Source organism: Nannobrachium achirus (genome assembly GCF_963921795.1).
Source record: "Nannobrachium achirus genome assembly, chromosome: 10".
In the NCBI taxonomy this organism is placed as follows: Eukaryota; Metazoa; Chordata; class Actinopteri; order Myctophiformes; family Myctophidae; genus Nannobrachium; species Nannobrachium achirus.
The window spans coordinates 63,612,897-63,630,657 of NC_137819.1; the positions used below are offsets into that span (position 1 = coordinate 63,612,897).

General features: G+C 41.1%; 1 protein-coding gene across 1 annotated transcript in view; it reads left to right on the forward strand.

The window, feature by feature from the left end:
* LOC308293221 (uncharacterized protein) overlaps positions 1–17,761 on the forward strand; it is a 59,330-nt gene that overhangs the window by 31,193 nt on the left and 10,376 nt on the right. Inside the window, exons 12-20 of the mRNA XM_080735657.1 lie at positions 714–763; positions 4,131–4,585; positions 5,643–5,770; positions 6,719–6,740; positions 9,735–9,783; positions 11,189–11,720; positions 12,838–12,958; positions 14,337–14,396; positions 17,446–17,536. Of these exons, the coding sequence (XP_080591783.1) occupies positions 714–763; positions 4,131–4,585; positions 5,643–5,770; positions 6,719–6,740; positions 9,735–9,783; positions 11,189–11,720; positions 12,838–12,958; positions 14,337–14,396; positions 17,446–17,536 (1,508 nt within the window). The remainder of the gene's footprint in view (positions 1–713; positions 764–4,130; positions 4,586–5,642; positions 5,771–6,718; positions 6,741–9,734; positions 9,784–11,188; positions 11,721–12,837; positions 12,959–14,336; positions 14,397–17,445; positions 17,537–17,761) is intronic.

Sequence of the window (17,761 nt, forward strand, 5' to 3'; positions counted from 1 at the left end):
TTTGTACTTTTATAGCCATTGTTTTCTGGCTTGAAGCGAGCCCACAATTGTTTCGAAGGAACAATATTTTTCTAGTTAGTAATCATTACTGTAATGTTACAGTTAGTAAATCAATATGTCCATCTGTTGGGCTTGAGCTCTGGTCCTTAGTGTTAGAAGGAGTTCTCCTTAACTCACTAAGGAAAGTAGGCTTTCAACCTCAGATCCGTATTTGTTTTTTTTAAGACTACATATGAGAGGCTGAGCTGGCTGGGCTACCGTGGCTGTGAGTGCAAGGGCTCATCGGTGACATAGCGTTAAGGATAACACCTTCTAACGCTATGGACCAGAGTTAGAACATGTAGAAATGTGTCCCTGCCATTATTTACACCCTGCAAAGTGTAAATAATAACTTAACTAGACTGCAGAGAGAACAGTTTAGTGCCTCAAAGAAACTAGTACTTGTGGTTGAGAAATAACAAGACATAGCCTATCCAAGATAAATCTGCATAGTAAAGTTGCATCAAGAAGGGATAAAAGGAGAGTGGAGTTCTCTAGAGGTTAAGGTGGAGTCTGAGGAGGAGATGAGATCCAAACTGGGCAGCAGTGAGTACTGTATGTCTGGATGGGCTGCAGGACCAAGATAATGATAGGAGAAACACTGTAGTGTCAGCTAGTGGAGACGTTGTGTTAGACACTGAGACATTGATGCATTGTTGTTCTACTTCCTGCAGAGTGAAACATGGAGGAGAAGCCTGGCTTAATCCTCAACTCATTACCAGATGTGAGTATCTGTCACACCCACCACCCACAAGTGTACCAGGTTTTCACCTTAGCACCACCCACCTGAACCAGTCCCTCCACCTCCTACAACAAGACCACCCACCTTTCCTAATCCCTCTTCATTCTCATGACAGTACTGCCCATGGCTCTTCCCAGTTGTTTACACAATGCTCTAGAACAGTGATTGTCAAACTGGGGTCTGGGGACCCCCAGGGGTCCTGGAGGGAGTTCCAAAGGGTCCACAGCAAAATTAGTTTTGTGTCAAAGTCAGTGTAACCAGTTGAAACCTACATACAGATTGGCTATTTGAAAATAGCAGATCTACAAGCTCATGTGACACGATTGTAGATCTGCTATTTTCAAATGCATAATTGGATTAATCTGGTTACACTGATTTAGCTATTCACTGTTTTCAATTCATCTTGGGAATTCTTACCCCTTTTCCTTACAACTCTACATTTTAATTTGGTTTTAGTTTACATGAAAATGTTTAAGAATAAGATTTGATATATGGCACTCAATCAACACCTACAACTTGTAGCCTATGGGATATAGGCTTTAAAAACTGTGCTCTCATTTTGTACATTCATTAGAGCCATCTCCACCATTCTATTTCCTCAAAATTATATTTATTTTCACCTAGGAGTACTTCATGTCCATAGCTGATAAGTGTTGCGTGTATTAGGCAATTCAAAAACACGTCAACTGGCTCTAGCCTCTATCTATGCCCAAACAGTGTAACTCGAGTGGGTCCCGCGTCGGGTCCGCAATGTCCAATTTTCTTATTCTTACGAAAAATGTAGCAAATCCCAAGTTTACTTGTGTTGGGCTAAGATAGTGAAGCAGTGATCATCGAAAAAAAAAAAAAAAAGAAACTACACACACGAAGGGGGAGAGGGCTGAGGGAATCAACCTGTCTTTATAAACACAATTCAACCATTGATCTCATTTGTCAGTGTCAACTGGTAAAGTGTGAAATGTTTGATAGCTGTCAGCAGCATCTGGGCACAGAGCATAGAGCAACCTGGCGTTTCTCTGCCCACAAAGGTTGTACTAATATAATGAAATGATGATGAGGGGAGGTGCGTGGGTGGGTTCGATTATATTACGTTAGTTAATCGCTCTTTTTGGATTGGCACTTTTGACCCCCAAGGTTTCATCCTCCAGGAAGAAACCCAAATACAAAGGGAATACATCATTGCTCATAACAACCACACCAGGGGGTCTAATGAAATACTGTCAACCTCCTAGACTCATGAAAACCAGAAAAAGTATAAAACTATGGCACCACCTCTTTAACATTTCATAAACTATTGCAGGGATCTTCAACATTTTCAGGCCAAGGAACCCTTAGTTGAGAGAGACGAAGCAGGGACCCCCACAACCTTGTCATAGATTCCATATAGTTTCCATAAGTGTATTTTGGATTTGTGGGTAGCACTTTACAATAATGACCTGTTATAAATAATTTATAAACATTTATAAGCAGTTTGTAGCTGAGTAATAAACATGAACAAACTATGAACAAATGTTTACCTAAACATTTATAACTGTTTTAAACATCATTTACATGTTATTAGTAAGGTATTAGTAAGTAGTAAACTGATCATGAATAAACCATTTATATACATTTGTAAATGATTAATAAATCATTTGTAACTAAAATTATACATAATTTATATGCTATTTTTAGATAAGTAACTATAATCATTTACAAGCTATCTATATACCTTGTAAAACATTCCTAATATATCTATAAATCATTAGTAGATGTTATCAAGAGCCCTAATGTAAAGTCTAGACTAGGTCGCAAGTTACTATGAAAACCTCCACCGGCTGTCTGTCAGTCCCTCTGTCAGTATGTCCGTCAGGTCAGGTCAGGTCAGGTCAGGTCAGGTCACGTCACGTCACGTCACGTCACGTCACACTTTTGGCCCTACTTCTATCTCCGGCACCGTTGCCCCTATCCATGCCAAACTTTGTACACACACTCCTTGGCTGTCTGTTAATGTGGCCTCCTTGTTTGTTCATGGTTAACATATGCTTTGTAAAACATTCCTTAAATATAAAATCACGCAAAGCTAAAGTCATGTCATCAATATGGATCTGTCCCATTTCCCATATTCCCTCCTGATTGGCTACGACTGCCTTCTAAAGTTTGTGTATGCGATGTGACGGTCGCGTATCTCCCGGTTAGGGAGTCTTACTGGTAAACAATGAATAGTCTTCACTTAGGGCTCTTGATAACATCTACTGATGATTTATAGCTATTTAAGGAATGTTTTACAAAGCATATGTTAACCATGAACACAGAGGCCACATTAACAGACAGCCAAGGAGTGTGTGTGCAAAGTTTGGTATGGATAGGCATAGGGGCAACGGTGCCAGAGATTAGAGTAGGACCAAAAGTGTGACGTGACGGACGGACTGACAGAGGGACTGACAGACAGCCGGTGAAGGTTTTCATAGTAACTTGCGACCTAGTCTTCACTTTACATTAGGGCTCTTGATAACATCTACTAATGATTTATAGATATATTAGGAATGTTTTACAAGGTATATAGATTGCTTGTAAATGATTAGTTACTTATCTACAAATAGCATATAAATAACGCATTTTTTTTGTTACAAATGATTTATTAATCATTTATGAATGTGTAAAAATGGCTTATTCATGATTATTTTACTACTTACTAATAGTCGCCTCACAGCTAGAAGGTCCTGGGTTTGATTCCCGCCGGGGGACACTGTGGGTGCTGGGGGCGTGTTCCCTCCTCCGCGTCATCAGTGCCCACACCCTAGGTGGGGTTGGCAAAAGGGCCTTTCTGTGTGGAGTTTGCATGTTCTCCCCGTGTCTCCTAGGGTAGATAATGGAACTGGTTGGAATAACGTGTTCCTTCCACGCGCTACGTCCAACCGGGGAAGCTCCCCCTGTCAGGTGATAAGAAGCGGCCTGCTCACTCCTCATGCATTGAAGGAAGCATGAGCTCAGTTCGGGGCCCTCCCCAGGTTGGCAGAGGGAGAGTAGAGCCCAGGATCACAGCTTAGGCAATTGGCACCGGGTGAAAAAATGGGTTAAAAAAATCGTGGGATAAAAATTTAGAAACAAATAAATAAAAATGAAACAGTTATAAATGTTTAGGTAAACATTTTTTCATAGTTTGTTCATGTTTATTACTCATCTACAAACTGCTTATAAATGTTTATAAATGATTTATAACAGGTCATTATTGTAAAGTGCTACCGCTTAGGGTGTGTGTGTGTGTGTGTGTGTGTGTGTGTGTGTGTGTGTGTGCGCGCGCGCGCACGTGTCTGTGAATGCATGAGTGTGTTTTGTATTTAATGTTTCTGTGTTGTTTTCTCATCAGATTTCCAGAGTTTAACAGGGAGGAACATGAAGGTCCTGGAGACATTCCTGGGAGATCCTGTATATTCCCTCTCTGACTTCCCAAAAGCTGCTATGAATAAATCCCTGGAGAGTAAAAATGTCCACTTGGACCTCTTTGTCCGCTTCCTTCATGGCCTCTCTCTGGAGTCAAACCGGAGTCTGTTGAGAAGCCTATTAGAACAGACAAAGAGCAGTCCATGGGAGATCCAGAAAGCCACCAACAACCTGAGGGAGTTGTTAAAAGATGTCTCTCCTGATGGATGTGTCAACATCTTCCGCTGTTTGATGGAGATGAACGACCACTCATTACATCAGGAGATCCAACAGTACCTGAAGTCAGAGAACAGAACAGCGAAACTGTCCTTGACCCTGTGTTCAGCTCTGGCCGTCATACTGCAGACATCAGAGGAGGTTCTGGATGAGTTGGACCTGGACAAATACAACACATCAAAGGGGGGGCGAAGGAGACTGATCCCAGCTGTGAGGAACTGCAGGAAGGCTCGGTTAGTAGTCATGTAGTCTCGCGTGGCCAGACTGTTGACTCTCACGATTTGCAAATGCTCCGTCATACAGTCTGGGGCAAAGGAGGTCTTTGGATGAGTGGAAGTGAAGCCTCCTCCACACTTTCACAAATCACAACCTCCACCCCTCATTTCTCACATGCCCCTCTTCTAGCGCCACCATGAGGTTGCCGACCTGACGATCACTTATCTCCCGATTAGAGAGTCTTACTGGTTTTATATAGTGTATATATAAAACGATTCGTCAACGACTCTCATTAGCTTTTGCTGAACTGATGCCACTGGTCATAGTTTTAGTCATCATATATTAGTTTTTATTTAGTTTTGTCGGTGAGAAAAGGTAGTTGTCGAAAAGTTTTCGTCAGTTTTATTTTTATTAGTTTATTTGTGGTGTTCAGAAAAAAAAAAAGCAAAAAACTATTTGCACCGCATTGGATATTTGCTATCTCTGTACCTGTGATGCTCTGTGTGGGAGCTTCACTGGTATTTCCTGCTTCTGTCTCTTGTCTCTTCACATAACCTCCATATTGTAGCTTATGAAATGTTATAATATTTGGGGAAATGAAAACTAACGTTGTGTCGGTGCTCCGCCTCGAAGCCAGATCAAAGCCTGCAGCTGTGGCCCAGCTTGAGGAGACAGGGATGAGAAATAGAGAGACTGAATGCTGGTCTCTAGCAGCTTGTTTGTAAAGCTTTTACACAGTCTCATTTCACACCTGGTTGAAAGCTTTAATATAAAATGTTTTATCTTCCTCCGTACAGTCATTTTGTGCTGTCAAGTGGTGTTGTCTATTCCACACTCCGCTCCACTAAACACTGTTTATGACTGGATAACTAGATAGTAGATATTTTATTTAATTCCCATGACAGTGAACTATGTATAATTTGTTTTGATAATCTCTTATTTAATCTGCATTTACAGACTTGTTGGCTGTAACCTCAGACAGACAGAGGTTGAAGTTGTGGCTTCAGCTCTCAGCTCTAATCCTTCCCATTTGAGAGAATTGGACCTCAGTGAAAACGACCTGAACGACTCAGGACTAGTGGAGCTGCTCTGTGAAGGACTGAAGAGTCTGCACTGTAGGCTGGAGATTCTACGGTAAGATTCATTTACCTGATTTATATTGATCACTTCTGTAATAGGCCTATGTACTGTTTTATGTGAATGTAATATGAATGCTGTGGTGAGAATGTATTAATAAGCTTGATATCATGATAACCCAAGCCTATGTGCCTGAGTAGACATTAAAATGACCCCAATCATGTTTGAAAGTGTAATATCCCTTTAAGGCAAATGTATACGCTACGTCTTCATACAACGGGATTGCGCATAAAAATAACTGATCTACAAGCTCACAACGTGTCGAGGACACAAAGCTCATGTGCTCATTGCTATTTTGAACGTGTGACCCCAAGAGGGTCCCAAAACTATTTTTGGGCGTCCCCAGCTTAATGTGCAACACACAGTATAAGTGTATACAGGGTATCTGCACATTTATAAAGGTACAATTTATTGACTTTAAAACCAAATTGACCAAATTGTCAAATATTCTGGAAGGAAGCGGCAAACTGAAATAGACGATCTACAAGCTCACTGCAAGGCATTGTTCCAAGTGCTTGTCAGGGTGGGGGTCCTCAGTTCAAATATGATTATCAATTAATCAATCTGGTGTTTCATTCTTCATTCAGACTGGCTCACTGCAACTTGTCAGAGAGATGCTGTGAACTTCTGGTCTCAGCTGTAAGCTCTCATCCCTCCCTAAGAGAGCTGGACCTGAGCTCCAACATGATGGTGAATGTTCCAGTCCTGGAGAACTGCAAGTGAGTAGACTTGAGCTGTGTCCATGTTAGTGCACTGAATGTGCAGTGTTTCCCTCATGTGTCTCTGAACAGAGTATTCACTCTGACACAAAGTCACAAATAGATGTATACATATTTGTGTATTTAGTAGGGCTGTCAAAGTTAACTCGATAATAACGAGTTTGCGGCCATACCTTTTAACGTGTGATTAGCGCACTGTGGTGTTTGAAACATGGTCCACTCCAAGTGCCGTGGTCCACTCCAAACGTGTTTGGTTAAACATAACATAAGGTAAACGTGTTGTAATTGGATTAAAAATAACATGTCACAGAAACAAACTCGTAGCTTATTATCTCCAAAGTAAAGCCTGACTAAAGGGCTGTCCATGCTGTCTCCGACCACCAAACTTTTTGCAGCTTTCCCAACTCAGTCGGTGACAGTATGGACAGGCCTTTAGACTTTGTCGTAAGACGTGTTGTATGCCAAAACTAGCTGATCTGCAAGCATGCAAGGTTTGATTTTGCAGATTGGCTATTTCCACTTGCGGAAACTTGCAGGATGTGAGACGTTCAGAAACATTTGCCTTCACAATAAAAGCCTAATGTTTAGTAATCATTACTGCAATGTTACAGTTAGTAAATCAATATGTCCATCTGTTGAGCTTGAGCTCTGGTCCTTAGCGTTAGAAGGAGTTCTCCTTAAATCACTAAGGAAAGTAGGCTTTCAACCTCAGATCCGTCTTTGTTTTTGTGAGTAGCTAAAGTCTATGTTTTATTTAAGACTACATATGAGAGGCTTAGCAGGCTGGGCTACCGTGGCTGTGAGTCCAAGGGCTCATCGGTGACATAGCGTTAAGGATAACACCTTCTAACGCTATGGACCAGAGTTAGAACATGTAGAAATGTGTCCCTGCCATTATTTACACCCTGCAAAGTGTAAATAATAACTTAACTAGACTGCAGAGAGAACAGTTTAGTGACTCAAATAAACTAGTAGTGTATTTGTGGTTGAGAAATAACAAGACATAGCCTATCCAAGATAAATCTGCATAGAAAGTTGCATCAAGAAGGGATACAAGGAGGTTAACACTAGCCTCGCAAGCCATCCCGAGTTACGTCATCACCAATGTGCTTCCTTTCTCGGTCTGGTATCCCTCCCATCGAGTCTCTTTATGAGAAATAGGTTCTTCAATTTCCAATCAAAAGGCTGCATTTCGAGCGAACCCGCCTCACACCGCTCCTGATTGGTCGAGCGGCTGCTACAGCTCTCGCATTTTGACAACAAACATGGCGGACCCCATGTCCGATGCGAGTTCACAAATCGCAAATAAAAGCTGCATTAAGCGAAGTTTTATCTGAAATCAACGGCATCTCATAACTTAAAAACGAACAACAGTTTGCAACTTTGGAATTTCTGTCTGGAAAAGACGTATTTGATGTTCTCCCGACGATGTTTTGATGTGCTGATGACTACTGACTGGACCTGTCAGTCAAAGTGAGTAACTACGTCATTGCGTAATGCATTGTCTACGGAGGACTCCCAGACTCTCCCCTGGGAGAGTCTGGCTGTTGCGAGGCTAGGTTAACACCACATCGGGTGCCCACGAAGTGCCAACACGCCAAACTATTTGATGTCTCTGTGTGCCCATGACACATTCGACGTGTTGTACAGTAAACTGAATTAATCTTTAGCTACTGTACCAGGCTACCACGGTGAAGAAAAACACTCCATTTCCCGAAATGCAGTGTGAGATCATGTGACCGGGAAGTCGCGTGTCCCTCATCCACATAGTCCATGGGCCATACGAGATGCCGGTATCAAAAAGGTGGCAAAGGTTACCATGCATTTTATAAAAGCTCTATATCTGTAGATTATATTTTGGTATGATAACCCTTTCTGAGACACAGCTAAATTGGTGTTATCAGCCGCTAGAGTTGGTGTCCCATTAACATTACATTACAGGAAAAAACGTAAAAAAATTAATCTGCTTTTAGTAGCATAAGAGGGGTCAAACTAGGGGTTTGTCATGATGCCGAATCCATTGCAACCATCTGTTTTGCAAAAAAATTCCTTGGGCTAAAAATGGCCTCAGAAAACGATGCATGTATGGGTGTGCATTCATGTTAGTCGGAGGCCTTAGGGTTTTATTTCTCGTGCTAATCAGTCTAAAAGCGCCAAATTTTGCACAGATGTAGCCCAGGGCATGCTCTAATGATTAAGCTAGTGTGCACGAGTCGTTGACCTTCGGGCTCCAGAAAACATCCACAAAACTCTGAAAAGTGATGACTCATCACTTTTCATCACTAAACCATTGTTTTTCTGGAGCTGTGGCGACTCCGAAGGTCACCGACTCGGGCGCCCTAGCTAAATCATTAGAGCATGCCCTGGGCTACATCTGTGCAAAATTTGGCGCTTTTAGACTGATTAGCACGAGAAATAAAACCCTAAGGCCTCCGACTAACATGAATGCACACCCATACATGCATCGTTTTCTGAGGCCATTTTTAGCCCAAGGAATGTTTGTTCTGCAAAACAAATGCTTGCAATGGATTCGGCATTATGACAAACCCCTAGTTTGACCCCTCTTATGCTACTAAAAGCAGATTATTTTTTTGCTTTTTTTCCCTGTAATGTAAAGTTAATGGGACACCAACTCTAGCGGCTGATAACACCAATTTAGCTGTGTCTAAGAAAGGGTTATCATACCAAAATATAATCTACAGATATAGAGCTTTTCAAAAATGCATGATAACCTTTGCCACCTTTTTGATACCGACAACTCGTATGGCCCATGGACTAACAGCACCGTTACGCTGCTGCACAAATGTGCATTTATCTCCAGATCTAACTTTTAAATCATGTTCATGTTTAAAATGCGGCCTTGTCTACCGGCCGTTACAAAAGCAATGAGGTCCCGCGGTTGTCAATATTCTGTCCTGAGTGAAAGAAAATACTATTGTGAAAATAAACAGGACATACTCGGATTACATTTACTCAGATTACTTTTACTCTGAGCCTCCGAATATAGGTAAAATTCATTACATTTTGGGCACTTAGGGATTTTTGTTTCGTCTTTGGCACTCATTATTAAGGTGGAGTCTGAGGAGGAGATGAGATCCAAACTGGGCAGCAGTGAGTACTGTATGTCTGGATGGGCTGCAGGACCAAGATAATGATATAGGAGAAACACTGTAGTGTCAGCTAGTGGAGACGTTGTGTTAGACACTGAGACATTGATGCATTGTTGTTCTACTTCCTGCAGAGTGAAACATGGAGGAGAAGACTGGCTTAATCCTCAACTCATTACCAGATGTGAGTATCTGTCACACCCACCAGTTCACCGGGTTTTCACCTTAGCACCACCCACCTGAACCAGTCCCTCCGCCTCCTACAACAAGACCACCCACCTTTCCTAATCCCTCCTCATTCTCATGACAGTACTGCCCATGGCTCTTCCCAGTTGATTACTAAATGCTCTAGAACAGTGATTGTAAACCTGGGGTCTGGGGACCCCCAGGGGTCCTTGAGGGAGTTCCAAACGGTCCTCAGCATAATTTGTTAGTGTCAAAGTCAGTGTAACCAGTTGAAACCTATATACAGATTGGCTATTTGAAAATAGCAGATTGTAGATCTGCTATTTTCAAATGCATAATTGGATTAATCTGGTTACACTGATTTAGCTATTCTCTGTTTTCAATTCATCTTGGGGATTCTTCACCCTTTTCCTTACAACTCTACATTTTAATTTGGTTTTAGTTTACATGAAAAGGTTTAATAACAATCAACACCTACAACTTGTAGCCTATGGGATATAGGCTTTAAAAACTGTGCTCTCATTTTGTACATTCATTGGAGCCATCTCCACCATTCTATTTCCTCAAAATTATATTTATTTTCACCTAGGAGTACTTCATGTCCATAGCTGATAAGTGTTGCGTGTATAGGCAATTCAAAAACACGTCAACTGGCTCTAGCCTCTATCTATGCCCTAACAGTGTAACTCGAGTGGGTCCCGTCGGGTCGGCAATGTCCAATTTTCTTATTCTTATGAAAAATGTAGCAAATCCCAAGTTTACTTGTGTTGGGCTAAGATAGTGAAGCAGTGATCATCGAACACACAAAGGGGGAGAGGGCTGAGGGAATCAACCTGTCTTTATAAACACAATTCAACCATTGATCTCATTTGTCAGTGTCAACTGGTAAAGTGTGAAATGTTTGATAGCTGGCACAGAGCATAGAGCAACCTGGCGTTTCTCTGCCCACAAAGGTTGTACTAATATAATGAAATGATGAAGAGGGGAGGTGCGTGGGTGGGTTCGATTATATTACGTTAGTTAATCGCTCTTTTTGGATTGGCACTTTTGACCCCCAAGGTTTCATCCTCCAGGAAGAAACCCAAATACAAAGGGAATACATAATTGCTCATATAACCACACCAGGGGGTCTAATGAAGTACTGTCAACCTCCTAGACTCATGAAAACCAGAAAAAGTAGAAAACTATGGCACCACCTCTTTAACATTTCATAAACTATTGCAGGCAACATTTTCAGGCCAAGGAACCCTTAGTTGAGAGAGAGACAAAGCAGGGACCCCCACAACCTTGTCATAGATTCCATATAGTTTCCATAAGTGTATTTTGGATTTGTGTAAATTTTAGTTTTGAGATATTTAATCACTTGAACTGTCAATACTTAATAAAGTGTTGTTTTTCATCAGATTTCCAGAGTTTAACAGGGAGGAACATGAAGGTCCTGGAGGCATTCCTGGGAGATACTGTATATTCCCTCTCTGACTTCCCAAAAGCTCCTATGAAGAAATCCATGGAGAGTAAAAATGTCCACTTGGACCTCTTTGTCCGCTTCCTTCATGGCCTCTCTGGGGAGTCAACCCGGAGTCTGTTGGGAAGCCTATTGGAACAGACAAAGAGCAGTCCATGGGAGATCCAGAAAGCCACCAACAACCTGAGGGAGTTGTTAAAAGATGCCTCTGCTGACAGATGTATCAACATCTTCAACATCTTCCGCTGTTTGATGGAGATGAAGGACCACTCATTACACCAGGAGATCCAACAGTACCTGAAGTCAGAGAACAGAACAGACAAACTGTCTGAGACCCTGTGTTCAGCTCTGGCCGTCATACTGCAGACATCAGAGGAGGTTCTGGATGAGTTGGACCTGGACAAATACAACTCATCAAAGGGGGGACGAAGGAGACTGATCCCAGCTGTGAGGAACTGCAGGAAGGCTCGGTTAGTAGTCATGTAGTCTCGCATATAGCTGTTGTGACTGTTGACTCCCACGATTTGCAAATGCTCCGTCATACAGTTTGGGGCAAAGGAGGTCTTTGGATGAGTGGAAGTGAAGCCTCCTCCACACTTTTGCAAATCACAACCTCCACCCCTCATTTCTCACATGCCCCCTCTTCTAGCGCTACCATGAGGTTGCTGACCTGACGATCCCGATTAGCGAGACTTACTGGTTTTATATAGTCGCATTAAACCCCCCGACTTGACTTGTTAAATCCTGAGTCGTTTGACAGCCCTAATTTAGTTTTAGTAATATTTTAGTCAGCTGAAAAGTTACTCACTTTCTTTTAGCCTGGTTTTATTTGACTAAATACCATAAAACTATAGTTGACTAAATCTACAGTTGATTTAGTCGACAAAAATGCTTTTTTGGCGGGCTGTGATAGTGTTGAAATGACAGATCTTTAATCAGCTGTGTGCTGAAAATAACAGATATACAAGCTAACAACATGTCGAAGCACCACAAGTTGAGAGCATGTAGATCTGCTACATTCTGAGAGAGTGACATCTGCACACAACTAAAGAAAAAATGACTTGTCTTTTAGTTCTACTGGATCTCTTCTCCACTAGCATTCCCTAACATTTTTGTTGAGGAAATAGTATATTTAGTCATAGTTTTAGTCATCTTATCTTAGTTTTTATTTCATTTTGTCAGTGAGAAAAGGTAGTTGTTGAAAAGTTTTCGTCATAGTTTTATTTTTATTTGTTTGTTTGTGGTGTTAAAAAAAAAAAAAAAAACTATTTTTACCTCATTGGATATTTGCTATCTCTGTACCTGTGATGCTCTGTGTGGGAGCATCACTGGTATTTCCTGGTTCTGTCTCTTGTCTCTTCACATAACCTCCATATTGTAGCTTATGAAATGTTATAATATTGGGGGAAATGCAAACTAATGTTGTGTCGGTGCTCCGCCTCGAAGCCAGATCAAAGCCTGCAGCTGTGGCCCTGCTTGAGGAGACAGGGATGAGAAATAGAGAGACTGAATGCTCTAAATACTTTTTATGTCTGGATAACTGCAGCTTTTTTGAAAGTGAAATGTCCCTTTAATCTGCATTTACAGACTTGTTGGCTGTAAGCTCAGACAGACAGAGGTTGAAGTTGTGGCTTCAGCTCTCAGCTCTAATCCTTCCCATTTGAGAGAATTGGACCTCAGTGAAAACAACCTGAACGACTCAGGACTAGTGGAGCTGCTCTGTGAAGGACTGAAGAGTCTGCACTGTAGGCTGGAGATTCTACGGTAAAATACATTTACCCAATTTATTTTGATCACTTCTGTTTTATTATGTACTGTATTATGTGAATATAATATGAATGCTGTGGTGAGAATGTATTAATAAGCTTGATATCATGGTAACCCAAGAAGCCTATGTGTCTGTAGACCTTACTGTACCAATCAATTATCGTTTGATTAGCCTATGCATGTGGTTCCAAACTGAGGGTCGGGAGCCCCAATGGGGTCCCCAAATTATTTTGGGGGTCCCCAGATGATTAGCTTAATGTCTACATAGTTGTTGTAAACAAACCAACATACATAAATGTACACAGATTATCAGCACATTTCTAAAGGTACAATTCAATGACTTTTAAGACATTTTTAAAACCAAATTGGACAAATTGTCAAATATTACAGAAGAAAGGGGCAAAATTGTGAAAATAGCCGATATACAAGCTCATTGCGAGTTATTGTGAGTTTGTAGTTCAGCTATTTTCACAATATGTATCTGTGGAACTTAGTCAAACTTAAAACAAAATGTTTGTCCAAGCTCCAGATTCAATCATTGTATTACATCTGCCATAGTTCACCAGGTGAGCTTCTTTACTCCGTTAAAGGGACATACAACACTAAAGTATATTTTTATGTTAATGATATACAGTTACAGAACAATAATACAAGACACTTCTAATATCCGTGCTCATGTTTGCTAAGATATTTGGAGTTGGCGTTTCCAATTTTCTGGGGTTGAAAAAATATATATATTAGTAGCAAAAGGAAAAAAAAAAGAAAAAAAAAATATTACGTAGTCAGACTATATTTAATAGTCCCAACATTTATGGATGAGGAGTGGTTTCATCATTCTTATAACTCAACTGTCCAGCTGGTGGGAGCATCACTTGCATTTCCTGGTTTTGTCTCTTGTCTCTTCACATAACCTCCATATTGTAGCTTATGAAATGTTATAATATTGGGGGAAATGCAAACTAACGTGTCGGTGATTGTTTGTAAAGCTTTTACACAGTTTAGGCAGTAAATATACAATGTAGTTCAGTCTTCATTTCACACCTTTAACTGCTGGTTGAAAGCTTTAACATAAACATTTTTATCTTCCTCCGTACAGTCATTCTGTGCTGTCAAGTGGTGTTGTCTATTCCACCCTCTGCTCCACTAAATACTGTTTATGTCTGGATAACTAGATAGGAGATCTTTTATTTAACTCCCATGACAGTGAACTATGTATACTTTATGAATAATTTGTTTTGATAATCTCTTATTTAATCTGCATTTACAGACTTGTTGGCTGTAACCTCAGACAGACAGAGGTTGGAGTTGTGTCTTCAGCTCTCAGCTCTAATCCTTCCCATTTGAGAGAACTGGACCTCAGTGAAAACGACCTGAACGACTCAGGACTAGTGGAGCTGCTCTGTGAAGGACTGAAGAGTCTGCACTGTAGGCTGGAGATTCTACGGTAAGATACATTTACCTGATTTATATTGATCACTTCTGTAATATGTACTGTATTATGTGAATGTAAAATGAATGCTGTGGTGAGAATGTATTAATAAGCTTGATATCATGATAACCCAAGCCTATGTGCCTGAGTAGACGTTAAAATGACCCCAACCATGTTTGAAAGTGTAATATCCCTTTAAGGCAAATGTATACGCTACTTCGTCATACAACGGGATTGCGCATAAAAATTACAGATCTACAAGCTCACAACGTGTCGAGGACACAAAGCTCATGTGAGCTTGTAGATTTGCTATTTTCAACGTGTGACCCCAAGGGGGTCCCAAAACAATTTTTGGGTGTCCCCAGGTTAATGTGCAACACACAGTATAAGTGTATACAGGGTATCTGCACATTTATAAAGATACAATTTATTGATTTTAAAACCAAATTGACCAAATTGTCAAATATTCTGGAAGGAAGAGGCAAACATTCTGAAATAGCTGATCTACAAGCTCACTGCGAGGCATTGTTCAAGTGCTTGTCAGGGTGGGGGTCCTCAGTTCAAATATGATTATCAATCAATCAATCATGTGTTTCATTCTTCATTCAGACTGGCTCACTGCAACTTGTCAGAGAGATGCTGTGAACTTCTGGTCTCAGCTGTAAGCTCTCATCCCACCCTAAGAGAGCTGGACCTGAGCTCCAACATGATGGTGAATGTTCCAGTCCTGGAGAACTGCAAGTGAGTAGACTTGAGCTGTGTCCATGTTAGTGCACTGAATGTGCAGTGTTTCCCTCATGTGTCTCTGAACAGAGTATTCACTCTGACACAAAGTCAAACATAGATGTGTACATATTTGTGTATTTAGTAGGGCTGTCAAAGTTAACTTGATGATAACGAATTAGCGCCCATTCCTTTTAACGTGTGATTAGCGCACTGTGGTGTTTGAAACGTGGTCCACTCCAAGCGCCGTGGTCCACTCCAAACATGTTTGGTTAAACATAACATAAGGTAAACGTGTTGTAATTTGATTAAAAATAACATGCCATGAAAACAAACTCGTAGCTTATTATCTCCAAAGTAAAGCCTTACTAAAGGGCTGTCCATGCTGTCTCCAACCACCAAACTTTTTGCAGCTTTCCCAACTCAGTCGGTGACAGTATGGACAGGCCTTTAGACTTTGTCGTAAGACGTGTTGTATGCCAAAACTAGCTGATCTGCAAGCATGCAAGGTTTGATTTTGCAGATTGGATATTTCCAATTGTGGAAACTTGCAGGATGTGAGACGTTCAGAAACATTTGCCTTCACAATAAAAGACTAATTGTTAGTAATCATTACTGCAATGTTACAGTTAGTAAATCAATATGAACTCTGGTCCTTAGTGTTAGAAGGAGTTCTCCTTAACTCACTAAGGAAAGTAGGCTTTCAACCTCAGATCTGTCTTTGTTTTTTGTTTTTTGAGATTTTTTAAAGACTACATATGAGAGGCTTAGCAGGCTGGGCTACCGTGGCTGTGAGTGCAAGGGCTCATCGGTGACATAGCGTTAAGGATAACACCTTCTAACGCTATGGACCAGAGTTAGAGAATGTAGAAATGTGTCCCTGCCATTATTTACACCCTGCAAAGTGTAAATAATAACTTAACTAGACTGCAGAGAGAATAGTTTAGTGCCTCAAAGAAACTCGTACTTGTGGTTGAGAAATAACAAGACATAGCCTATCCAAGATAAATCTGCATAGTAAAGTTGCATCAAGAAGGGACAAAAGGAGAGTGGAGTTCTCTAGAGGTTAAGGTGGAGTCTGAGGAGGAGATGAGATCCAAACTGGGCAGCAGTGAGTACTGTATGTCTGGATGGGCTGCAGGACCAAGATAATGATAGGAGAAACACTGTAGTGTCAGCTAGTGGAGACGTTGTGTTAGACACTGAGACATTGATGCATTGTTGTTCTACTTCCTACAGAGTGAAACATGGAGGAGAAGACTGGCTTAATCCTCAACTCATTACCAGATGTGAGTATCTGTCACACCCACCAGTTCACCGGGTTTTCACCTTAGCACCACCCACCACCCACAAGTGTACCAGGTTTTCACCTTAGCACCACCCACCTGAACCAGTCCCTCCTCCTCCTACAACAAGACCACCCACCTTTCCTAATCCCTCCTCATTCTCATGACAGTACTGCCCATGGCTCTTCCCAGTTGTTTACTAAATGCTCTAGAACAGTGATTGTCAAACTGGGGTCTGGGGACCCCCAGGGGTCCTGGAGGGAGTTCCAAAGGGTCCACAGCAAAATTAGTTTTGTGTCAAAGTCAGTGTAACCAGTTGAAACCTACATACAGATTGGCTATTTGAAAATAGCAGATCTACAAGCTCATGTGACACGATTGTAGATCTAGTATTTTCAAATGCATAATTGGATTAATCTGGTTACACTGATTTAGCTATTCACTGTTTTCAATTCATCTTGGGAATTCTTACCCCTTTTCCTTACAACTCTACATTTTAATTTGGTTTTAGTTTACATGAAAATGTTTAAGAATAAGATTTGATATATGGCACTCAATCAACACCTACAACTTGTAGCCTATGGCTATGGGATATAGGCTTTAAAAACTGTGCTCTCATTTTGTACATTCATTGGAGCCATCTCCACCATTCTATTTCCTCAAAATTATATTTATTTTCACCTAGGAGTACTTCATGTCCATAGCTGATAAGTGTTGCGTGTATAGGCAATTCAAAAACACGTCAACTGGCTCTAGCCTCTATCTATGCCCACACAGTGTAACTCGAGTGGGTCCCGTCGGGTCGGCAATGTCCAATTTTCTTATTCTTACGAAAAATGTAGCAAATCCCAAGTTTACTTGTGTTGGGCTAAGATAGTGAAGCAGTGATCATCGAAAAAAAAAAAAAAACTACACACACGAAGGGGGAGAGGGCTGAGGGAATCAACCTGTCTTTATAAACACAATTCAACCATTGATCTCATTTATCAGTGTCAACTGGTAAAGTGTGAAATGTTTGATAGCTGTCAGCAGCATCTGGGCACAGAGCACAAAGCAACCTGGCGTTTCTCTGCCCACAAAGGTTGTACTAATTTAATGAAATGATGATGAGGGGAGGTGCGTGGGTGGGTTCAATTATATTACGTTAGTTAATCGCTCTTTTTGGATTGGCACTTTTGACCCCCAAGGTTTCATCCTCCAGGAAGAAACCCAAATACAAAGGGAATACATAATTGCTCATAGCAACCACACCAGGGGGTCTAATGAAATACTGTCAACCTCCTAGACTCATGAAAACCAGAAAAAG